General features: G+C 42.4%; 1 protein-coding gene across 1 annotated transcript; it reads left to right on the top strand.

Annotated features, from left to right (window-relative positions):
• Positions 1-6,488: 6,488 nt before the first annotated feature.
• On the top strand, positions 6,489-24,701 carry RP2 (RP2 activator of ARL3 GTPase). Its single transcript, XM_076358713.1, has 5 exons — positions 6,489-6,626; positions 15,177-15,842; positions 17,464-17,578; positions 18,754-18,839; positions 22,094-24,701. Exons 1-5 carry the CDS (start codon positions 6,489-6,491, stop codon positions 22,175-22,177), a joined length of 1,089 nt encoding a protein of 362 aa, XP_076214828.1. The 3' UTR covers positions 22,178-24,701.
• The last annotated feature ends 1,004 nt before the right edge of the window (positions 24,702-25,705 follow it).

The following is a 25,705-nucleotide window of genomic DNA, read 5'->3' as shown; positions in this document are numbered from 1 at the left end:
AGTGTATACCGCAGGCCTCAGCAACCCCTCTCCCGTGCCACAGCAGCAGCTTGAACCAACAGTGAAAGAGGGTTGATACTATGTCAGACACCAAGCAAGAAAAAAAACCAAAGAGAACCTCTATCCTTCTACAGTCAAAAAGTTATCTAGGCTCTAAGAATGGCAACATATTAAGTGATAAGAGCAAGCAACATTTACTCACTGTGTTCTTTGCTTTCCTCTTCCATATCAGAACTGTGACAGAGTGAAACTTGCTAAGAGCCCACCTTTGGAACAGTGCTCCACTGAGCACCCCAACGTTAGGTGCTAGAGACCTGGGTAAAGGATAAAAGGATGTAACTGGAGGCAGATGCTGGCAGATGATCTTGTCAATTTTAACTAGGATACAAAGGGAACTGGAGTGCCTCTTTAGAACAAAAAAAGTCCTGTAAGCTTAGGGAAGAAACAAAGGGCTGCAGGGGTATGATGCAGCAAGCCATTAAAGCTCATCTTAATTTTAACTATGTGCCTCTTTGCTCTTGCTTAAATCCCACTGAAATCTGTAGATTTTTAGCACGTGCATACATGCCTTGCTGAATCAGCACTGTAGCTTGTTATCTGAATTGCTGCCCTATCAAACATAAACTGCAAAAGATACACACCATAAACTTTATTGTCATTATGTTGCGTTTTCATTTAACATTAAACTGAAGAGTCTGCCTGCCTCAGCTAGAGGCTCAGGTGGAACACAAGCTTTTCTGGCAAAGTGCATGTTGGGCAACACCCTGGTTATGGCAGGTCTCTTCCTATCACAAAAAGGGATCTGGGATCTAGACTCTTGTCTAGATCTATGAACCTGTAATTGCTAAAGAAGAATATGCTTTATAGCTGAAAACTTAATTGTGCTCTGTTTGAGTAAGTGCGGTCACTACATTAGCAGCCCTTAAGCAGACTGTGACTGTGACCCTCTAAGCTACAGAATTTCTGCCACAGAGATGGCTTGTGGCAAACTTCAGTATTAATGTGGGTTTTGTATGTATTATGCTGTCCATTTTCCTAGTATTAAGATATATATTTCAACTATATAGGATAAAATATATTATGGTCTACTTTCAAATGATTCATTCATTTGGCCAACAATATTTAATTTATGCCTTTTAAAAATTGTTGACTATTTAGATCTTCAGTAAAAAACTTCTGAAATGACTTGTAGTTCTGTGTAGTGCCTTTTAAGAGTGATTTTAAATAGTATACTCTCTGTCTGTGTCTCATGTACTGCACAGAACTCTGCTCATCTTTGTCCCAAGCGCCAGCAACAGAAAAAGATTTGTAGACATGATGTAATTTCTTACAGGGAAAGTAATTTATATTGGGAATATGTGGAAGGCCATTTCTGAACAAACAAGTTAGCAAATGTGAACTATTCAATTTTGCTGTTTGTGCTTTTCCTTGTCATAGCATGTAAGTTCACAGTAACCTGGGACACAGCCATACCTGTCCCTTGTTCCCACTTAAAATAACCCCAGCATTAAAGCTGTATATCACAGTTAACAGGCTCTTTGCTGAGGACAGCTACAAAAAAATGCATTCCCTTGTTGACCAGCAGTATTGTGGTTCAGCAAAGTTACTGGTGACCAGGGCTAAATTCTATATGCACGGAGATGCTGGAAAGCCAGATATTGCTTGAAAAACAGGAGGACGTTAGTCCAAAATCACCAATAGCAATGCAAAATAGATTCTAGCACATTTTATCACAAAATTAGCCATATTATTTGTTCTGCCTGGTCTCAAGTTCCAGACTAGCTTCTGTTGGTGTTCAGTCAGACAAGAGTCTCCGGCAGTAGAGAATCTGCTAGAGAGATCAAAAAAAGGCCAGCGTGATCTCAGAGTATGTGATGACTGCTGTGTGAAAATGCTATTCAGTATATTTGTCATCTGCTTCTGCAAAAAAAGAGTGTCTGTATGAGAGTCAAATGCACAGATGTCTAATTAAAATGGTTGCTTTTCACATTCATCAGTTCCCCAACACATTTTACCACGTCTGTACAAACGTTTGTGCTGTCCTGCTGCATAGGTGGTTGGGGATTTAAATAAGCAGCTGGAGGCAAGGGATACTTTCTGTAACAGTTCTGCCTTAAACGTGTATCAGAACATAGCCTCAGAGAGTGAACCTGGCAGTAAAGTACCCTTCCTTTCCTTTCTGTTGAATACTACGTAAGGAATTGCCACTGTTGGGTGTAATTTGTCTCATCTGTAATTCAATTTCATATGAATATAGGTGAATCTAATCTTAACTAGGAATCCTTTTCAAAGCTTTATACCAATTCTAGATAAGTTGCCAGGATCTCAAGTGCAGGATTTATAACCTTTCCTGATAGAAAACATGAAATGAGCTTTTAGAAAGTAATAGTATTTAAGTTCTTTTGTTTTGTCTTCTTGATTTTCATGTCTTAGATGTGATATTTTCAAGGTCTTCTCTATAACCAACAGGATTAAAAACCTGCTTTAAACGAGACACCCTTCAGCTTTTGTCACAAAGGTATGATTTCAAGAGCTTTAAGAGACATGCACGCAGAATACAATGAATCTCATTAAAAAGAAGATTGTGAAAGTTTGGCTTTGTGCATTTTGGCAAGCTTCCAACAGCACAGAGCGAACCTGATTCTGCCCGGTGTTAGGAGAAGTGCAGATGTGCACACAGTGAGCTCTCGCTTCCTTACGCTCCCTGTTCAAGGCCTGGGCAGACTTCCAGGTCCCGATGTTTACGGAGAACAGCTCCCTCCCTGTGCCTTTGGGGTGATGCACAAGAGTGTCAAACAAGAGAAGGAGGAAAGGGAGTTAGGATCTTCTCACCTGCGGGTAAGCAGGCACTACAAAGCTGCGTGGGGATAAAAGCCAGCCCATATAGAGACACAGCCCACGCACATGCTTTGCCCATCTGCCCGAGAGGGACTTCTCTCTTGCTGAAACAGAATCACTGCCCTCCTGGGAAGGACAGCGGAGGTCTGAAAGGCTCCTTGCGAGCTGCATGTGCCCAGAAGGCATAGATATGGCAAGTCTCTTTCACCAAATCCTTTAGAATATAACCTTTGCAATGAAAATGTTTTATTTTTCAGTTACCTAGAAACTACTGTCTGGGGATCACAAAGCTCTGTATTAGACTGTAATTAGATATATTTCACAACATCCCCACAAGGGAAATCACTAATTACAGCAGTTTGTTGAAATTAAAGTAAGTATAATAATGGCTGGTAGTGACTATGATATTATTGCAATCTTGTATTACTACACTTCGGGCTATGATTGTATCAAAACTCAGAAGCCAAGAGGGTTGGGTCTGGCTGGCATATGAATAGAGAATGAAGAATTGAAGTAGGTGTTTGCAATTTCTTAAGAAGTCATGTGCTCATAAATCACAAGTCATATTAATTTGGTCTGGAATAAACATTCTGGTGCTTTGGTGTCGGGAAACACCCTGGAGCTTGAGAGGTTGTGTTGTGACAGAGAGAGAAAACCTACGGCCTGTCCTGATCAGCTGTAGCCATACAAAAACCCTGTCTTTTTATGGGTCTGATGATTTTGCAAGAAAAGTATATTGGTCATGGCAGCATGGAAAAATCCCAACTCAGAAACTTGCATTTGCCTTGCATCTGCTCATTAGAAATGTAAAAGTTATTTTCTTCTCTTGCATTTAAATACCTTTGTGAAGCATTACTGACATCGGCGATGAGGTATTTCCATTGTAGAGCCAGCTGCATCTCAGTAGGGGAAGAAGTCTCTTTACACACATGGACTATGAAGTCTTCTGTTACAACAGATAATCCATTAATGTGAGGTAACAATGTTCTGGTAATGTTGTTCTAGGTTTTGCATAGATTATTTAAATGGTAAATTTAGCTTTTAACAAAAATGTATCAAATGTTATTTTTATTCCTTCTATCAAAAATGATTATAATTTTTTTAATGGATGTACAGAAAGAGGAGGCTGGTTGCCAAAAGACTGCAGAACTTTGCTAATCTGTATAAATTACACAGTGGTCTGGGAGGACTGTTAGACTTCAAGAGAGTGAGCTAGAAGAGGTGAGGGTGTATCAGACTCCCTGCAGTTGCAAACTGTCTCCAACTGGCCTACCTGGACACACCCTGGAAAGAGCTGGCGCACAGAGGACTCGGTGAAAGACCAGGATCCAGCCAGCCAGTGCCCAAGAAACCCAGAGTGGCTCATAGAGTAAATCCGTGTTGTAGCTGAGATGTAAAACTGTACTTTGTGTTGTCATTGGTAGCGCTGGCTGAGCTGCTGACTTGAACTGTAGCATCAAAAGCTCAGAGCAGGCTTCACACCTGCCCAGGCGTAAGGTTTCACAGTACAGCTGATGCCAAAAAGGGTTTCCGTCACCCCCTTAGCAACAATTTCTGGCCAGTTGGTCTTGCTTCCTCCTTTCTGCTGTCCCCGGGGCCCTGAGCCCGGCAAGCCTTTCAGCCTGCTCAACCGGCAGACCATTTCTCTGCTACTTTTCTGGGGCTTCTCCTCTCTTCTTCCTCTTCTGCTCCCGTCTTTAGGAATGGGTGGCAGGAATGCCACCCTTTATTTTACATAAAATGTCTCTAAAGTTTTGTAAGTGGGTATGTATTGGGTGTAGGTGGCCAGACTTTGGTAGCAAGGGGCTGCAGGGTTGGCCTCTGTGAGGAGAGGCCAGGGACCGCCCCGTGCCGGACACAGTCACTTCCAGACATCTCCAATGGATCCACCACAGGGCATGGCTGAGCCCTTAGCGACATCGGTGGCACCTCTAGGAAAACACCTTTAAGAAAGGGCAAGAACGCTGCATAGCAGTGTAAGAGAGAGGAGTGAGGAAAGAGAAACAGCGGTGTGAACACCAAGGTGAGAGAAGAAAAAAGGGGATGGAGATGCTACAGGTGCTAGAGCAGGGATTTCCTTGCAGCCCATGGAGGGGCCATGCCAGAGCAGATAGCCACACTGCAGCCCATGGAGGACACCATGATGGAGCAGGTAGACATGCCCTGAAAGAACTGTGGCCCGTGGAGAGCCCATGCCGGAGTAGTTCCTGCAGGACTGCAGCCCATGGAAGGACACACACTGGAGCAAAGTGTGAGGAGGAAGGAGCCGGAAAGAGGAGCCGTTACGGACTGACTGCAACCCCCATTCCCCAACTCCTCCGCACCGCTTAAGGGGGGGTGGTGGGGAGGTAGAGGAGTTGGGAATGGAGGGGTGAAGTTGACCCAGGGAAAGTGGTAGTGGTGGGGGAGGTGTTGTTTTCATTTTGTCTTTGTTTCTTACCATCCAACCCTATTTTTAATTGGCAAAAAATTATATTCATTTTCCCCAAGTTGAGTCTGTTTTGCCTGTTGCAGTAACTGGTAAGTGGTCTCCCTGTCTTTGTATCGACCCATGAGCTTTTCCATCTTTTCTCCCCCTGTCCTGTTGAGGAGGGGCAGTGAGCGAGCAGCTGGGTGGGCAGCTGGCAGCTGGCCAAGATCAACCCACCACTGGGTAACAAAGTGTCAGAGACAGTTCTGAAGTCTTCCCCCTCTACCCCCAGGACTGAAATCTGTAAAATCTTGGGGAAAATGTCTTTGAATGGTTGGACAGTCTGATAAAAATTGTGATTTTTTTTCTCTGGGGGAAAAAAAAAAAACCCAAACAACAAACCACAACCCACATAAAAAGCCAGACTATTTGCAAAGGAAGGCACAAAGCAGCAGGACACCGTGGCTTCTCATGCCGCCACTTGCTGCTGGTGCTCGGAAACACTTGCAAAAAGCCAAGGAAGCGGGGTCTTCTGGCGCCGTCCTCTCAGCAGTGTGAGCACGACATCGATACCTGCGGTGTCACACATCCAGAGGGTAACGTGCTTGCCTACAATGCAGGGTGCATCGATAGAAAACGACGTGGTGTACGATCGGCCGCTTTGTGTTTACACGCCGCACCTGACATTTTACCTCCGACTTCTGCAGCTGAACCCGCGTACGGCTTCAGGCGGGACACAGGTTCCCACAGGCGGCAGCCGTTTCACCCCGTTAGGGTTGGTTTACGAGCAGTTACCGTGTCCTCCGACCCGCTGCGGAGGGGTCGCGCCCCGGCGCCGGGGCAGCCCGGGGCCCGCTCCTGCGGGACGGGTGTGGGGGCACCCTTACCCGGGGGGGGGGGGGGAGGCGATGGCAGTCACTGAAAAACCGCATTTTCCCGCTTCCCCCCGGTCTCCTCAGCCCTAGGGGTGCGCTACCTCGCCCTCCCGCCTCCGGCTGGGCCTCTGCCCCTGTCAGACGCGGCCCCGTCCCGCCCGCCGGCGGCAGGCGCCTCCCCGGGCCGCCCGGCGGCGGTTGGAGCGGGACGGGGCGGGGGGAGGGGCGGCAGTGTCGCGGTCGCCACGGGAGACGGGGGCAAACCGGAAGAGGGCGGCGCGGGGCGGGGCGGCGAGGCGCTGCGCTGGCGGGCGCTCCCGTGCTCCCAGCCTCTCCCCGCGGGCCGGCCGGGCGGCGGCGGCGCCATGGGCTGCTTCTTCTCCCGCCGCAGGAAGCCGGCCCAGGGCGGCCAGCAGCAGCAGGCGGCAGCGGGGGGAGCCGGCGGGGACGCGGCGGCCGGCGAGGAGAAGGCGCCGCAGTACAGCTGGGACCAGCGAGCCAAGGTACCGCCCCGGCCGTTGCCCCCCGGCCGCGGGCGGCCGCCGCCGGGGCGGTCTGGGGCTGGGCGGGGGTGTCGGCTGCCTTGGCGGGCAGCGCCTCGCCCTCTTCTGCCGCCCGGGCTTTGCCGGGCCGTAGCCGTGGCAGGGCCCCTGCGCCGGGCGGCGGCCGCTCGCCACGGGGGCGGGGGAGCGCCCCGGCAGGGAGCTCGCCTGCCGCGGTACCGCTGTTACGGCTCGGTGCGTGCAGTTCAGCGCGTTTATTTAAAAAAAAAAACCAAACAAAACCCCCCCAAAAAAGTATTTAGCCTAAGGATTTTACCGGGCAGTCTCAAATCGTGCAAGCGGAGGGGGCGGCGCACTGGATCCCGTGGCTGCCGCCTGTACGAGCATCAGTCCCCGGTCAGGCTGTACCGGTCAGGCTGTAGCCCAGCGGTGTCCGCTGCCGCTTCGCCGCGGGGATGGCACGCTGCGGGCAGCTGACACTGCGCGTCCGGGCAGGTGGCGGCCGTCAGCCTGGCTGTGACGGCCACCGCGGGTGGCGAGTTTCTCTCTGTCTGCCGTCGGGATCTCTGATACGGTCCCGTGGGTGCGCGCTTCACCGGAGCGAACCAGCGTAAGGGCGGGCGGCGGGACGGCCGTTTGCGCCTGTGTGAGCTGAGGTCCCCGCACCTGGTGTTTCAGCGGAGGCATAAAGCTTGTGTCCTGCGCCCCGACTGTCAGCAACACTTACTCTTCCTGCTTGGCTGTTCGGGTTGTTGGGCTTTTTTTGCTTAGGGTGTGTTTTTTGGGTGGGTGGGTTTTTTTTTGTTTGTTTTTTGTTTTTTTTATAAAGCTAGAGGAACTAGAACTAGCCAGTCAGTCCCTGAAGTGACAGATGAAGACAGATCCTTTCCGGTGCTGTTTCCTGACCCGTTGAAGGCAATCATGAAGTCTCGAGCAGGAAAGCACTTAAGTGCTGGATTAAATATGTTTCTTCCCACCCTCGTTTCAAGTTTCACTTCCGAAATACATGATGACATCATAGCCCTGCTAGGTCTCCCCTCCTCCCCAGCCGCCTTTGGGTGGGGGGAAGGAGAAAGTGGGGCAGGCCATAAACTTAATTGATGCGGTTTTAACAAACAAAATCCGCAAACCTTTAGGCCATATTTTAGAAGTATAGAAAAGAAAACGCGTGAACTTACTTGAATGCTTAGCTTGCTTGTTTTTTAAACGTGGCCAGGTTCTCTAGGGTGTCCCTTAAGTCTTCCAAGTAGATTAAGACAAGCTCAGATGGAAATGAGCTAGAGAGAGTGCGCGTGGCCTGGAGGAATCGGTTCCTTGAGGATAAAGACGATTGATCTGTGTTGGGCTTGTTGCTTTGACTTGCAGGTGGATATTTGCAGTGCAGCACTGGTGAGAGAAGGGGAGGATAGCAGCCTGTTACTTGTATGGAGACTGTTCTCACAGGGAGAGGGCTGTACTGAAACCGTATTTTAGAGTGGCAGAACAAATCTTAGCTCTGTGCAAAAGTACATTACTAAATGAGCATTTGAAATCATATGGTTTAATCTTAGAGCAAATTCATTAGCTACAGCTCAACTTATATGAGACTTTTTACTCCATCTGCTTATATGGCGCTAACTTCTAAAACTAACAGGAGGAAAGTCAGGATATAGAAACACTTGATTCGGAGAACAGCTAGCGTTGTTGCTAAGGAGATGACTGTTGTTAACGTGCTGGAAGTAGGCTCAAGCTAACAGACGAGGCTATTACAGCACCAACAATCTATCTCTGTGCAGGAAAAAAAAAGCACGTAATATATTGCGTTTACAACAACTTCCTCCTTTTCTATAAAAGACTTTTAGAAACTGGAAGAATCGGTGAGTTTGCACTGTGCTACTGAATTGTGGAAGCTGTCAAATGAGCTGCTTAATTTTGTACTGTACAGCTCAAGAATGGCTATTTAATGTTTAAGCCCATTTCTCTTGCTCTTTGCAGCCTTATCTTTCATTGGGCTTTTGGGTGTATGCTTAGTTCATTAAACCAGGAAAGCAGTACTGAGACATCTGGTCTTAGGTAAAGGAATACTGAGCCCTTAGTGCGCTAAACTTGTTGATCTCAGTTTGCATTAAGGGATACTAAGTCAGTGTTACCGTAGTAGCTTTAAGTATCGTCTGATACGTTACCCTGTTGTCTATTGCTTTCTCATTTCTGATGCATCACATATATTACACTTACTCATTTCACAATTTGTGTTTGTACACAAAATTAGATTGAAGTCAGTCAGAAGACTTGTGGCATCAAGACTCCTTTTTGTTCATCAAGTGCATTGAATTGTATTCTGACCAGAAAACCTGAACGCTGTCAACAGATGTGCTAGTGATCTTTTGATGTTCATTTCCTGTTACTTTTACTAATGTGTCGACGCACCGTTTGGGTTGGAGGTGTGTTTCTTATTTTAGGCTCTCCTACTCGGTGATGCAGTTTTGGTTATATAGTGCAGTTCTGCAGGCAGGTTTGGCAATTGTCTACAGTTCTTGTAAGCTATCCTCTGTACGTTCTTACAGGCAGGCAAGTCTTGCTGCTCAGAGACTCCAGCTGTCTTCCTGTAAACTAATGCCATGCTGACACTCTTAGGCAGAAAAATGTAGGCACTCCTGTGTGCATGCTTGTCTGATTAGGGATGTGAAAAGAGGTGACTGCTAGGTGACAGCTGTGCTGGAAGAAGCTCTGAACCTGAGGAGTTCCAGTGAAACTATTTCTTCTGCTTCTGAAGGACAGCATTGTTAGTGTAGTCTATTTTAATTGTGTTCTGGTGGCAAAAGATGATTAGTATTGGTACTGTCTGCTAGCGCAGACCTAGCCGAAGAGTAATATGACAATATCCTAGTGACCGTGTAACTCTTGTATAATAGTCCCGAAAATGGACTGTGTGGTAGAAAACTACAAATACAAAATATACTAAGATGCTGATAGTTGAACTGAAATTAAGGAAAGTATATGAATTTGAGGGGCCTTTTCAGATTTCTATGTGGCCTCGTTTAAGTGAGGACAGAAGTCTGTGTTTTTAAGGTATGCAAAAATTAATGAAATTTAGATTGCATCATAAGTCTGCTGGGATCTCTAATGCTTGCTGACCCTTGGGTTCAGAGAACTGTGTGAAGATTACTTATGGTGCAACAGAAGAATCAAAGGATCAGCTTATCTTGAGAACAGAAGGGAAGAGGATGAGCGTTCAGTTTCTTGCTGCTCTGGGATTCTTAGTCCAGGAGAATAAATAGAGCACAGTTTACTACAGAGTCTGTTATCACTGCACCACATCCTGGGGACTTGTCATCTGTGAGTGTCATTGGGCTGTCATGAGAGTCCCCTTCTGACCAAGTGTGGGAAAGGAACTTGGTGGTGCTCAATTCTCCTCAGCCTTCTTCAGCTAGGTTTCCACCTGGAATGTAAGATTGTATTTCTGCTCCTGGTCTCCCTTTTCCTTTCCTACCTTACTACATTCTGTGTGACTAATGTTTACGTGTGTGACCGGAGTGATAACTACAGCAGTAACTGAATATGGCTACATATATACAGGAACTGGGGTTTCGTGTCTTGTGATGGCAGATATACCCACGTGCTGTGACCTTCTCTGCAGGAGAAGAAACACAAAAATCTGCATTGTCTCTTTTGCTGTTGTCTCATGTTTAAAGAAGTAGGATTAGATTAATTATGATTGCAATGGCATTTAAAGCTTAGAGGGACTTTCCTTCCCAGATGATTTTTCCTTTTAGAAGGAACAAGTAAGGTTTTGTTTTATGTCAGCTGACTTGGAAGTTAATTGCTTTAGTTGATTGGAAACACACAGCGATCATTGCTATATCGGGCTGTGATGGCTGTCTTCAAACAGTTTCAAAAAAAACTCGGAGGTGTAACTTTCTACATAAATCATAGGTAGTCTTTTGTTAGTTACCTTACGTTTGAGGATTCTGCTAGAATGGTCTGAGCTGACGTGGACATCTTGAACTACCTAGATCTCGTTTAGATAGCCACTTTATATTTTATTTTGGAATATAAATAAAATCACTTTCATTTTTTTCTTTTTTTTTCGAACTAGACAGTGAAATATTTCGTCCTTAAATCCAGTGCATCTCCCTTGCGCTTCCCAGCGCACCAGAAGAACTACTGCTGTATTTCTCAAAACGTAGTCTATCAACTGAGAAACAGTCAGCAGATTCATATTAAACAATATTTCCAGTTAAGTCAGATATAGGTGTGTAGTAGCTTCCTTTCTTCTTCCTCTTCTCCTATCTGCAGTATTTGGCAATGGTTTGTTGCTCAGAAAAGTATGAGAATGACCGTTCTATGCTATTACGGGTACTCTGGAAGAAGGGGAAGATTACGAAGAATAGAATGAAACGTGCATTCAGACTGTTGGCCACATTTAAAGTCAAGGTGCACAGGAGATGCTCCAAGATGAAAAATTGTATGCTAGTGACTGGAACCTGTACATGTTGTCACTCTTTCCACCTTTTCTTGTTGCCTAAGAATCTAGAAATCTGCCAGAGGTGAGTAACTTCAGCAGTCTCCAGAGGATGTTGCAACTCAGTGCTTAAGGGCACCAATCCCATGCAAGTATGAATATGCAGAAGTGTCTAGGCTTGGGAATGCACTTTTCTTGCTTATTTCCTTTCTGTTAATTCCCCTACTGACCAAAATAGCATGTAAAGCCTCTTAAGTTTGTGTGCCTACCCTATAGCTGCAGCTTTTAAAGTCACTGGGTCAGCAGCCAACTCTTGTATCTCATTGACTGTATATAAGCCTAAAGCTGAACCACCATCTGTTGTGATTTAGAGAGAGAGGGGATGATTTTTTGAGAATTATATTTAAAAGAGAAGACCTTAGTGTAAGTGGTTTAGAAAGACTACAAATTATTGTTTGCTCAGCAGGCTAGACCCAGGTAACGAGGGGAGAACCATAATCCATTAAGAACAGCAGTACCTTCTCACATTTGTGGTGCCATATCACCGCTGACTAAAACTCCTTTCCTCATGGACCCAGTGAAAAACTCTTGTTAAGACATGAACTCATGCCAGAAAGAGTTCAAGAAGCTGTTGGGATCCTTGGTGATTCTAGGCACAGTCACCATTAAAAACTGTGAGGGCCTAGTACTTCTAAGTCTTCTTCCAAATGGGAGCTGCCTAGTCTTGGCGCCAGTAAACTGGATAATGGTGGCTGAAGAGATGTAGGTCATCTACAGCCTTCACATCTGGCCTCTGACCTTCTTGCAAGACAAGTGTTTGCAGGAAGGAAAGCTGCTTAATACACCTTGCACTTGTTGCAGCAGAACTTCCTAGAATTCAGAGCAACCATGACAAGCTTTTGTTTGCCTTCACTTCTTTCTTTGTTCTTTAAAATCCTTGCTCCTTACAATTTGTCCTCCAGTTCTTTGTAACAGACTTATCACCAATGTCATCACTGATAACCAAAGATGAGACTTCTGTACCTCTGTTGAGGGGGTAGAATACTGTGTAAGCAGGGATTACTTTTTTGTCATCATATCTGGTTGTTTTAGGTCACTCTATGGAGTAATTCCTGAACCTGCGCATAGCACTTCTGTTACAAGGTTTCAACTCTTGAGCTGTGCCCGTATCTATTAATGCACGACTCATATCTACGCCAAAAAATGTTTAAATTCAGCTGAAAGCATTAAAAGTTACCTCTGTAAATACTGTCATCATTTGGACTTATACCAGCCTGGAGAAAAAAAGACATTTAAAAATGTATTAAGGGATGGAGAGTAAAGCATCTGTCTGGGTGAGATGGGTGGATTTGGACAAAGTTCTTTGAAGCTTTATCCAAATGCAAAGGATAAAAAGATGAGTTATCAAACAGTTGATTTTTGCTGACCTGCCACATACTTAAGATTTTACAGCAAAAGTTGCACCAGATGAACAGGCAGAGAAATCTACATAGTCCTGGTTATGGTTGTATGAGGCTGCAGATGTTACCTTCTTCTGTTGCTTTTGGTTTTCCTAGCCTGCTTTTTTGCTATGTTGCTGAGACAGGGCTTAAGAAGCAGTTAGTGCTGTCTGTCGGGGGAAGGAAGGTGGATGCAGTGATTTAATATTAACCTGTTGATGATATGCTTACCAGCTCTGAAGTCTGCAGCTGAAACTCCACGATGAGCGTATTAGCAGCTCTTGGATGCATCCTCAAAATCATAGTTCTGGCTTCACGCTCCTTTCTCTGGCATGTTTCTTTTACCCTGGGGAAGTGACGCTTTCAGATCTGCTACAGTCTCTTGGGTTACCACCTCCTTGCTGGGGCAATAACCCAGTGTGGAGAGAGAGTGTTAAATCTATTTCAGTCCCTCCAGTCTGTACGGCAGTGTTAGTCAATAAATACCCTTGGTCTTTAAAAGGGAAACTGCAAAGCAAAATTAAACTAAATTGGCAAACTCCCTAGCGTGGTAAACAAACTGAGAAGTAAGAGTTGTGTCAGTGCAGAACTCTTAATTCACGTCTGGGAAATAAAACTGAGCTCCTGCATCTGGTAATAAGCTGACTTTTTTTTTATCCTTAAACTCAACTACTACTCTTTCTCAAGTGCTCTCATTTGAAACTGTCTGTAAGCTGTGGGTTAGCTGACTAACCAGTGTTTTTCACCTAGGCCTAAATAAAATTGCAAGGTGAAGTTGAAGTTTCACACATCTCTGTAAAGGCCACCGTGTAGGATGAGCTAGTGCTGCTTCAGAGGCTTTTTAAAGCAGAGCAATTTAGAAGGACATGCTTAGGTGCCAACTTTCAAAAAAGCTGTAAGTTCCGGAAACTTTGAACTTCTCCTTCCTAAGAGAAGTAACTGTTCCTCTGTACCCTGTTTTGAAGGCAGTAAGCCTGTCTCCCAAGGCTATTAAAAAAACCCCAACATACATATACATAAATGTTCTAGGAGATGCCTGGGAAGGACATGTCCAAAAGCAATTTTGATACTTATATTCTCAAGTATGAGAGAATATGAGTATAAATATCTTGTGTATGGATCAAATATGTAACATTACATGAGACTTAAGACCTTAGAGGATTTGAATCCTAATCATGCTGTTCCCCTTATCATTTGAGCCTCCTGATTTTATTTGTAACTCTTCCAGCTAGCTTTCCTGGATGTGTACTAGTGGTATTAAATATGATTGAGGGGAGATTTCTAGGAAGCCATCTTCATTGTCTCAATTTGCATTTTATTTGGAAGATTCATCAGCTGCAAACCTCCTTTCCTGTCCAGAAGTCAGATATGTTGTCTATAAAGGAGTACATTTTATCAGTTGGTAGAGACTTTTAGCTCCCAGTTGCTGTTCTGGACAAAAGCCACCTAGGCTGAGCTGGTTTAGTGAATGTCTGGCGCTAGCCCATCCTGGTTTATGCCTTTTTGTGGTCTCTAAATCTCATGCGAATGTTTGAAATGCTGAAGAGGAGGAGGGGGAGTTTCTTACAAATTGGGCTATCCAGAAACTGTTGTAGTGCATTAACATTGATTACAGTGCAGCAACCTTTATGGCCCTCAGGCTGATAATCCAATAGCAGGTTTGTGAAGTGGTCTTGTGTTAGACTAGTTCAGGTACTTGTATACTTTTGAGTGCTATTTTAATAAGCTTTCACAAGAGGGCAGAGTAGAATTTGCTCCGGGAAGCATAATTGTCTTGACTCGTGTATCTAGAAATGACCCAGCTCAGATTCCTTTGGTGTTACGACAGCACCGGCTGTATTATTCATGCTGTCCACCTGTATCACATACCTTCCTGGGCGCTCCATGGCTCTTCAGTCTCTGCTCCCTAATGGAGAGTCCCGGGGAAAACCACAGCCTAACTCAGTGTCCCTCCCCGGCGGAGGGATGCTGGAGAGTGGAGGAGAGGTCTGTAAACATGCCCTCTGCACCAGCACTGCCAATGTTTGTTTGTTGGTCATAGCTAAAACAATCACGTAGCTGCTGTTAGCACAAAAATCTTGTGCTAGTATATCTGTGTAGTAGTTAGCACAAGATAATGCTGTGGCACAGATAAGCAAGCTCTTTGTAGTTTGCAAACGTAATAAAGGAGATACTGCTTGAAAGCAGCAAAGTTTCCTTGCAACGTGTTGAGGTGTGGTAAAATATGACCAAGAAAGCTACTTGAAAAGGAAATACTGCGTATCTCTAGGTTTATGAATCTTTAAGTATGTTGGCCAATTCATTTATTACAGTTATTACAATAATACCCAGGACCATCATCCTTGTTGAAACAGTTCAGAGTCCGCAGAGAAAACTAGCTCCCCCTGCCCTCTTTCTTTATTAGAGGACAAACTGAGTTAGGTCTTTTTTCCTGGAGCATCTCAGAAGTGTAGTTTCAGTTCTTTGTTGTACCTCAATACTATGCATTCCAGTAGTTTAGCTAAAAGAGCTTCTTCTGATCTTTCATCACTCTTTGAAGAGTTTTCTGGCAGGTTATCCTGTACAATTCAGTGCTACCTCAATTAATGCAAGTCAGTTGACATTTAGTGTTATAATATTCTCTGTATGTGAAGACTTTCCTGTTCTTTTTTTTTTTCCTTCCTCCTTCAGGTTGACCCCAAAGATTACACTTTTTCTGGACTTAAAGACGAAACTGTAGGTCGACTGCCTGGAAAAGTAGCAGGGCAACAATTCATCATTCAGGACTGTGAGAACTGCAGTATCTACATATTTGACCATTCTGCTACAATCACTATTGATGACTGCGTAAACTGCCGAATCTTTTTAGGACCAATAAAAGGCAGTGTGTTTTTCCGTGACTGCAAAGATTGTAAATGCGTAGTGGCCTGCCAACAGTTTCGCACTCGGGACTGCAGAAAGCTGGAGGTATTCTTGTGCTGTGCCACCCAGCCCATTGTTGAGTCCTCCACAGGTATGAAATTCGGATGTTTCCAGTACTATTACCCTGAGCTTGCTTTACAATTTAAAGATGCTGGACTGAGTATCTTCAATAACACATGGAGCAACATCCATGACTTTACCCCTGTGTCAGGAGAAAATAATTGGGGCCTTTTGCCTGAGAATGCTGTAGTCCAAGATTATGTTCCTCTGCCCAGCTGTGAGGAGCTGAAAGCTGTCAGAATTTCTACCGATGCTATGAGGAGCATAATACCAGTAACTCGAGGGCAGAGACAGAAAAGCAGCGATGAATCGTGTTTGGCCGTGTTTTTTGCCGGTGACTACACAACTGCAAATGCCAGGAAGTTAATTGATGAGGTAAGCGACCTTTGTCTGCGTTCAGCTTTTTGAATTTCTAATTGGACTTTCCTCTGGATAGCCTCCGGTGCTCACTGAAGGGAGAATGCAGAGGCTCTGCTTGTCTACTAACCATACCAAGCAACTGCACTGTTTAAAACCTTAAAGCAAGGTAAGAGACTGGAGTTCGTCTGATCAGACAGTTGTTTTACAGCTGACATCCTGTGACTGGCACATCTATCTTCTAATAGTTCCAGTGTACTTTTCGACCGTGGCACAGCATGGCTATGTTCTGAAGAAAATGCATAGTTGATTTGATGAACTTGGCCAAATGTAGAGTAAGTGATTGGCAATGCTTGTGAAAGGGATATAGCCAATTGACTTGTTAGCTTATTGCCCTGAAAGTCACAGCTAACAAAAATGTCTGTCCTGAAAGTTTTTCCAGTACTAACAGAGACTTTAAAAAAATGACACGTTAAATTTTATCCCCCCTGCCACCCAGTATTGGAATTTTTTTCTGGAAGAGGCAGTGAGTGTTTGTCACAGCTGGTCAGCTGTCTTCAATTACTGAAATAGCTGGTGCTGTCTCTTTTTTTTTTTTTCTTCTTTCTTTCCTGTGAGGCAGCAGCTCCCAAGCTTGGCTGAGTTTGGACTTTCCTGGGGCTAAAATCTGGGAGTGGCTGGCTGCTTTTAGCACCCTGGAGTGCCAGGGATGACAGAGCAGAGCCAGTAACCATGAGCTACAGCTTCTGAGAGAGGTATCTGCAAAAGCTGCTGATCCCAGTGTTTGTATGATCAACAAAACAACCAATGTACCTCCTTCCCTTGGATTTTTAATTGCAAGGAAAGCAAGCTGTAGGGTGTTCCCATGCCCCCCCACCACTGCCCAGTTGAATTTTTATGGAACTGAGTTACTAACAGCTACTTGAGTGAAGGGAGATAATGATACTTACGGATTGGGTTTTTTTTTTCTGCAGAAGGAATAGCTACAGTAAAGAGGATAATAGATGTGTTCTCCTGTGTTAGTAGTTCTTTAGAAATTAGAGTTAAGAAGATGCTAAAAGACTAGTTAGTGAGATTCTGTGGAAATCTTATTGCTCTGTAGATGAATGGATGCTTTGGAAGTACAAATACAGTTGCTCCTTCTCCACACGCTTTTAGTTTTATACTAGATTTGAAGTAAAAAGCTGTGTGTGTTTGAAAGTTTAACTTTTTTTTTCCCAAAATGGAAAACTTCAGCAGTAGATAGATGAGAGTTTGAGCTAATGCTTGACTGAACTATTGCAGACTAATGAGAACTAACTGCTTGACTCCAGATGCTGAATGCTTTTAACTCCCATTAGTTTCAGCTTGTGAGGGATTGTGGGGAAAAAAACCACAACCCTGGGCCATAATATAAAACAAAAGCGTTCACATTTACTCCTCTAGGTGCACTAGGGCAGAGGAGAAAATCTGGATGAATGGAATGAAAATAAACAGAAATGTAGAAAAAGCAAATGGTCTTTGAAAAGAGCAAAAAGGGTCCCTTTGCTCTGTGGCTTAATGTATATGGGGAAAATGGGTCTATTCCAGTGTAATCTGGATATTCGAGCTGAACTCTCTGCCTCAGAAGCATTTTTAACATGAATTCTTCTGTTAACAGATGACTGGCAAAGGCTTTCAGCTGGTACAGACTAAAGAAGTCTCAATGAAGGCAGAGGATGCTCACAGAGTTTTCCAGCAGTGTGCATCAGAATTCATTCCACTGCTTGAAAAAGGTGAGTTTGTGTTGTTTTCTTTCTCTTCTTGATATAGAAATCTAGCTGTCACTAGTGAGTTCTGGAGAAGAAAGAGGAATGAAGGAGAAATTTGTGTTTCAAGGGCATAGTGTAAAGCCAGTTGAGATGAGTTTTGGAAGCCTCAATCACGCCCTAAACCAGCCAAAACTCCTGAAGGCATCAGAAATGAGCTATTCCACATGTATTTTGTGGCTCTGCTCCCCCTCTAGTGGTCCAACCGCATAGCTCAGGAGCAGTGGCACATGCAGATCTGTCTGGGGTGGTCAAAAGAAGCTCATGCTTTTAGACTGTTTCTAACTTACCACTGTTGCTGCTCAACCACCTAGGTGTTCAGTGTTTCTGTATACGTATTTAAGCAAATCAGTATAGATGTGTATAAAGCAGGCAAGTGTTGAATTTCTGTTTATAACTGGTGTACTGTCTGAGTATTTCAAAAGCCTTTTTATTGGTCTGACTATAATTGGTTTTTGTCTCTTCCTGCAGGAGTACTGACATCTTGCCATCTGTTATATGCTAAAGCTCAATACATGCTCCCAAACTTAGTAGCAACAAGCAGGATTTTTTCATAGTAACATAAGAGGTCTGTGATGCTCATTGCAAGAATAGGACAAAAGTTATTGTACTTACCAGATAACAGTCTAGTTTAAGGGCTATTTTGCACCCGTGTGGGAAGACATAATGTGTTCAGAACGAAACCAGAGAAAGGGGATCTGCAAATAGTGGGTGAGAACAAGTCTAAAAATCAGGCAGTTTGCTATCTTGGGACTGAGGCAAAAATGCCTGAATGACTCAGTCCTACTCCAGATGTCTGTGAAATGGCTCACTATTTGAGCAGTGTAGTCTGACTCACTTCCATGATGCCTTGCGCTCCTTAGTGTTTTTGTGCCATTGCTGCCTTTCAAGAAGTAAAACTGAAATCCTGCCAAAGTCTTTGCAAAAATGAGCATGGAATTGCAGATATTTTCTTCTCAGATAACACTGTGCTTTGAAGCTATGGTTAAGTGTTTTTAATTCGCTATCCTGCATTATGGCTGCTCAAGCAAAAACCATAAAATGCTTCTTGCAAGCTTCACAATTCCCTATGGGTTGAGAAATCTACTGTTTCAATGCCAAGCTTAAAAGTAGTATTGATTCTGGATGAAACTATCTTCTAGGTCCAGTGGTTGCTTTGGAGTTCAATGGAGATGGTGCTGTGGAAGGATGTCGAAGCACTATAAATGATGTTTTTAGTGGGACCAAGGTAAGCTGGTGTATTGCTTTATTGGCAGAAAAAGTTACAGGACATCTAAGATATTTCATGGTCAAGCTGTAGCGTTGATATACTGCACGATCTTTTTAGGTTTCTGAATAGTAAAATCTGAATATCCTATTTTTTTGTTGTTTTGGTTTTTTGTACTCAAAACTCAAGTTGCTTGTCGGAGACAAGAAAAATTGCCCTAGGAAAAAGTGTACTAAATCCCCATATCCATTGAAGGACAGAAGATTTCCACTTAAAACTGTTATTTTGCATAGTAGTAAAAACAAGTTCTATAAATATGGTAGGGAAAAGCTCTGCTCCAAGTCTTATACTGAAGTCTGCTTTGTGATGTCCTAGCATATTAAACCCTGACAAAGATAATACGATGGTATTCAACTTTTTTCAGTGTTTGCTTTTGCTGTGTAGGATATTGCAGAATACCTTCCTTCAAAGGCATTTTTCTTTTTTCTTCTATCAGCTTGTTTTGCTGTAGCTTCTTTAAACTGCACCTCCTCTTTGCTTGCTGTCCCCGTTTCTCTGAATGGCAATGGTTTTGAGAAAGTTTCTGGAAACAATTAGAGCGCTCCTGATAACGAGAAAGTGACAAACCCCTTGCTTTCAAGCAGCTGCTCAAAGATGACTAGAATGGCTTTGAGGCATAGTGTCCATACAGCTCCTTGCTGTCTTTCAGTTCCTTTCGAAAGAGTTACTCGGAACTAGATTGCTCAGTTTCTGGAAAACAGTCGTCTTGTAGTAAGTCATCTCAAATGCAGCTAATGTTTGCTTTTTTCATGTTTGCTATTGCACCAGCAAAAACCTGATGTGTAGCGGGCCTTAATTTGGCTCTCTGAGTCTGGAGAATACTAGAACTACAGTCTGGGCAGTGTTGTGATACTACTGATTCTTTTTTGTGACGCAAAAGTCATCACTGCAAATTTTACCATAAAAATGCCCTCTTTAAGCAGGAGCTTACAGTGGCTGTTTTTAGTATGGTTAGCATATTTTTTTTTTTCATACAGAACAAAGCTGATACTGGGTAGGTAATTCACTGGTTCTTCTAGATCTTTTTCTCTATTCAAAGGCTGAAGTGGTGTAAAACTTTATTTGTTCTAATAGTTAATATTTTCCTCACTAAAATGACTGGTGTCTGTTGTTATAACACTATGAATGCCCTGATCTGAGATGCATCCAGAAACCTCAGACTGTGCACTTCATGCTGTGAAGTAAGCATTGTTCTTGAAGGTGATCTGTAGTGTTTGGGTTCAGTTCCAAATGTGAAATTACTTACTGCATCTGGATTTAAAACTTATGTTTACAGCCTGGTTCCGTAGTAAAATCTACCTCACTTATTAAATACTTGCTGCACCGAATTAAGAAGCACAACTTTGGGCTTCCTGAGAAGTATATATTTTTATTTAGACAAAATGTAACTCCAAAACTTCTGATAAACACTGCGTTTGTGCATGGATCCCTAGATAATTGAATATGAGTATATATTTTTTAGAAAATGTATTTCTTTCTTGGGACATAATTTAGGAGTAATTTAGGGAGTAACAAACTTCAGACTTAATACTAAGGTTCAGGAATGCTCTATAAAATGATTTCACCTCATTGTTGGCTGCCCTTATCGTGTTTGAGAGTTGTTATAGTGCTCAAAGAATGATAGGTATCCTTGATCAAGAAACAATGACAAAAGCTCTTGGGAAGACATGTATCCTGTAAAACTTCGCAGGAGATTAATCTGCTTTTAAGCAGGTGGCTACATTTGCATTTGAAAACCACAGTTAAAAATGATTAAATTCATCCGTTACTAACCTTAATTTCACCAGGTTTTTGTTTCTGAAATAAATCTGATAAACAACTCTAGATACTCTAGTAAAGGTAGAAAAGTTCTTCAGCAATTTGAGCTCTTTGGTAGAAACAATGTGTTACAAGGAGAGCTCTACGCTATGCACTTAAGTGGACTTCCTATTTGTATGGACTGGATATGTCTAAACTCTTTAACTCTGACATTCTTTCTGGTGTGACCTCCTGCACTTTTTTTGGCATGCTTTCCAGTATTGTTCCTCCATCTCATCGCTTATTCATAAAATACTCTGCAAAATGTGAATTGTATTATCCTGGTAAGGGAGGATGCTGAAGGAAGGTGTTCAACTGTTGTGACCGTGGTACCAATCGCTGTTGCATCAAACTACTGCCAAATAATTAGTAGATGTTCTCAAGTCCCTTCAAACAGAAGTCTACCATGCATCCAAGCAACAGTCTAGGAAGCTACTTTGTCATGATACAATCTTTTTTTTTTAAATTAGAAATTTACTAGACAACAGGATATTAATTTTAAAGCATAGTTTAAATAAACCAATTCAAGGAACTGTCGTAGTTTACATTCACATGGTATTCTGAGCTGAAGCAGAGAAGTGGTGACTGTAGGAGCAGTCATCTCGAATAACCCATTTCTACAGTCCCACTGCACATCAGAATAGCTCAGTTGGCTGTGCCAACACTGATGTGCTAAGACAGTGATGATTTCCTCTTGAGGTATAAAAAATATAAAATAGTAAGAACTCAGTTGAAGTTTTTGATTGAGGCTATCACTTGCATGTTGAGATTGATGAACAGCCACAACGCTTTGTCTGTTACACTGAACTATTTGGGCATTGCCTAAGGCATTTGTAGTTGATTTGCTGAAAACTTTCAAAGCTGACTGTCCTAGAACTTGGACTTTCGCACGTGTTGATCAATTTTGCAAAATGCAAATGTAATTGGAGTTACTTAAACAAAAAAATCATCTGATGAAGAAGCAACTAAGTTTTTTGAGGGGAATATAGTGCAAGAGACTCTTTCTTACAAACTCTGCCTTTCTGTTAAAACAAAGTTTAATGGTAGTCTAAGGTTTTTGTGTGTTTGTTTCCTGCCCCTCTCCTGGACAGAGTTTGACTTTACCAAGCAAAATACATCTAAATGGACAGTAGCTGAAGCTGTGACCCCTGAATACTCGAGCCCAAAACTTTGAATTCCCATCAGTGGAAGGCTAGGGTTACTGCAGCTAGCATGTCTGCTAGGAACAGGTGATGGTAACAAAGGGTGCATCAGGGCCAAGAGAATTTTAGGACTATTCTAACACAGTGGAAACCGACAGAGTTGTGCCTCTTATGAAATGCAGAAATAAAAATAACCATTACTGGCTTCAAATGAGCAGAGACTACTTGAGCTTCTTTATTAGTGATGCATAACTATTTCCTTGTTTAATAAAACAGGTTTTTGTATCGGAGAGCAAGGCATCAGCATCTCAAGATGTAGACAATTTCTACAACTTTGCTGACATGCAGATGGGAATGTGAAGTTTAACACGAAGGTGTTCACGTACGGTTTGTCTCGGCACTTGGATGTCACTTAGCTTGAATATTGCAGTAGTATCTGAGCAGTTTTGTCATTTGGTTTTGTATTTCTCATATAACCCTTTTATAAAGCTATTGGTGGTTTTAATACCATATTACCTGAACTGGAGTAAATGGCATATCTCCCCACACGCGTTGTGTTTGAAACTTGCATTTCAATTCCGTAAATAATGGAGGTTTTCTACTAACTTTTTACAGTGATTTGTAAACTTCTATTGATGCTTGAATGTTTCTTGTCAACAACTAACGATAAGACATATTTGAAAAGTGCAATGCTGATCCAAATTTGATGCAGTAGTAATTGTTATCTTTAACTCAGACACATTGTTTAGAAAGTGCATTTGTGTGAAACTCACTGTTCAAAACTTTCCCACATGCAAATTTGTCTTCACTGGGGGCCGGGGAGGAAGCTGTAGTCGTTGACTTTTTCTGAAAGCCTCGTCTGAAATGAATTCTCCTTATAGCATGCTTTCAGAAGCAGTGCGTGACTTATAAAATGTGCATCTGGCTTATTCTGCTTCAGCATCTTTTTTGAGTAAAGTTGTTTGCAGCAGCATTTATGCTGAGAGTTGTCATAACAGCATTCTGGTAAGTGAGCACTCGCCAGGCTTTTCTGCTTTGAGGTGAATTCTGAGCACGAGTGCTCTGCTGAAGAAGCTCCAAGGTCTACTCGGGGTCTCTGGCAATAAAGCTGCCTCCAGTATTTCCAAGTCATGTATGGGATATACATGAGGTTCCCTTGGACTCGGAGCAATAAGTCTCTGGCACCGTTTTGTTTGCTAGAAGGGACATACAGCAACCACGAGTCAGCGAAGGGCTCTGATGGCATTAAAAAAGCTCTTCCCCGCTAGACCCCAGGAGAAGGGTTTTACACTCAGTAGCAGTACTGAAAATTTGGCTGTAAAGTACTACACACTGCTGTAGGGTTTATTTTGGACTAATTCTAAAAACAGACCGAAGAAGTGCTACTAGCATTTTGGGAGATGCATTTGAATAGTGATCTGTAAGGATGCTTATGGCTATGTAGAGCACATTAGACTGCAAATCTGTATGGATATTAAATACATGATTGATGTATTTTTTCATATTACATCCTTACTGGTTTTTCTACACGAACTTAAAGCTTATGTCCAGATTTACAAGCCCTCTGTAATACTTGAACAGATTGTGCGTGCAGACGCACAAACCCAAATTTCTTAATTAAAATTGTGGCTTGCCAATTTATGTAGCCTGTACAATCCATGGAATGCACTGGGGCTGTGTTGAGGTGCTAAAGCAATAATTTCCTCATTATGGTCATCTGTCAAAAGGGAAGATCTTGTGCATCTTAACTGAAAATGATTCATCAGATTCACAGCTCTGGAGCTCCAAAAGTGGGTGGCAACAAACACATCTCTAATTTTTTAGAATTAGCACATGAAAGAATCTGTTCTCCTGAAATTCGTAATTCTGTCACACCCGAGTGGTGTTCTGAGCTGTCACTTTTTTGCTACTAGGCAAATGCTTGCCCTTAGTTTAAACTGTATGTCAAGAATATGTCCTTAGGACCTCTTGTCAAAGTTATGCATAGATTAAATAAAGAAGAATATCTCCTGAAGCTACTAAACCATTGGTGTACTGAAGGTAAGAAAAATGTCACTTTTGTGAATTTTTTTTTTTTTTTTGACAAAGTGAAATAAAATCAAATTGCCACCAGAATCTGACTGGTAGTAGAAATTACCACTTATTTGCACTTAGTCAGCCAGGTTTTTTTTAATATAACGTGTGAGGAGAGGCTGTGAAAACAGCTAAAAATCTTAGATCTGTCTCCAAAGTACTAGGGCAACTTGTCCATGAACATTTGCAGGAATTATTCTAGACACATACAGTAAATGTATTTTTCTGGTATGGACAGTACATTAAAATTGTGTAATGTACTTTAGAACTGTCATTGTGTAATTTATCTAAGCAGTGCATATATTGGACCATCTTGGTCTCAACTTTTACATATAATATTTCCAAACTCATATGCTGACACATGATTATATGCATGTTTATAGTTTAATTTTTGCATCATCAGCCTGCTCTGGAAACAAAGTGCTAAATTGATTCTGTGACTACTTTTGCTGGAGGACAGGATGATTAATTGAAAATTAATCCAGGCTTGAAACAGTGGAAAAACTTTTGTACATGGGAAGAGAGCAGTGTTGCTTTTTTTTTTTTACATTGATAGCCTGCTTACCAACATAAAGGGTTTTTAATTAAAAAAACTAAATAATGAAGGAGTTTCTCAATCCAATTATTTATCTTTTGACTTCAATTTCTTGCTAACAGGTGTTAAGAACACTTCTTAGCCTAAGCATCAGGTATTGTATGCGTTACAGAATGGTACGTGCTTCATGTAGTCTTTGTATGTTTGTTGTATAGCTTTTTATGTAATTTGTATGGCACTGTGAATGTGATTCATAATAAACATTGAAAATCTAAACTCTGGGTTCTAGAAGACTTTTTAAAATTATAAAATATTGCAAAACATAATTACATTATATTAGGTATAGAAACTGAATTCCTTGTTTAAACGGGGACTTTAAATAGATTCTCACAGCTAATTGACAATAAGCATTAACTCTGCAGTCATCCATCCTCCAAAAAAGGTGAATTTTTGACAGCGGGGATTTTTCCCTGGAGTCACTGAAGATATGATTAATTTTACACTGCAGTTTTCCTAGTAAAATACGGAAGAAGGTATTCTTATATCAAGCTGTAGAGATGCAAGTACAGTGATTCCTGGATGGGGACTGTTAAAGCACTTCTCCCTGATCTGTGTGTGCATGTAGTTGTTTCTTTGTTTTGTTTTTTAACTTGCCAAAGTTTTGTGCTTTTTAACTGTGCTTACCTCTTTGGTTACTAGATGCATGCTAGTGATGTGCTCAGAGCAAAACCAGACTGTGGTGGTTACACTAGTAGAAATGTTCATTTAGAAAGCAATTCCTTTGTATATCCTGTTTAACATCTAAAGACTCCTGAAAAGAGGTAAACATTTAAAAAATTTCCAAACTCAGCTTTAAACTGGTCAGAAATTAGAATCTTCCAACTAGAGATGGTCTAGGGTAACGAAGCGTAAATGTTTGCTAAGAACATGAAGTACTGTATCGATATAATTTTCTGTTGAATATATTGAGTTAAATTGTGAAGCTTTAAAGAATTAAAGCTTTTGGTTTACACTTAGCTATTATTGTACAATTTTACATTGTACAATACATTTACAAGTTTAAAAAAAACTTGTACCCCAACTGGATCTGAGTTGCCTAGTAATCTTTTTTTTTTTTACGTAATATCTAAGTCATAGCAAAGCTGTCCTTAAGTATTTTCACGATTTTTACCAATCACATCCTCAAATACTAACATGCAGAAGCTTTGTATCTATGCCCTAGTTGCTAGGAAGTCACCCACTTTCTTTTGTCATATCTAAATAGTCATGCATAAAATGCA

Source organism: Aptenodytes patagonicus, chromosome 1 (assembly GCF_965638725.1).
Source record: "Aptenodytes patagonicus chromosome 1, bAptPat1.pri.cur, whole genome shotgun sequence".
Lineage (NCBI taxonomy): Eukaryota > Metazoa > Chordata > Aves > Sphenisciformes > Spheniscidae > Aptenodytes > Aptenodytes patagonicus.
The sequence above is the reverse complement of the archived record's forward strand: the minus strand, read 5'-3'. Positions and strand labels throughout refer to the sequence as shown.

Excerpts from the sequence above, each read along its gene's own strand:
- RP2 (XM_076358713.1), top strand. The coding sequence starts at position 6,489 with ATGGGCTGCTTCTTCTCCCGCCGCAGGAAGCCGGCCCAGGGCGGCCAG. Across the intron at positions 6,627-15,176 it reads GCTGGGACCAGCGAGCCAAG|GTTGACCCCAAAGATTACAC; the intron begins GTACCGCCCCGG and ends TTCCTCCTTCAG. Across the intron at positions 15,843-17,463 it reads CCAGGAAGTTAATTGATGAG|ATGACTGGCAAAGGCTTTCA; the intron begins GTAAGCGACCTT and ends TTCTGTTAACAG.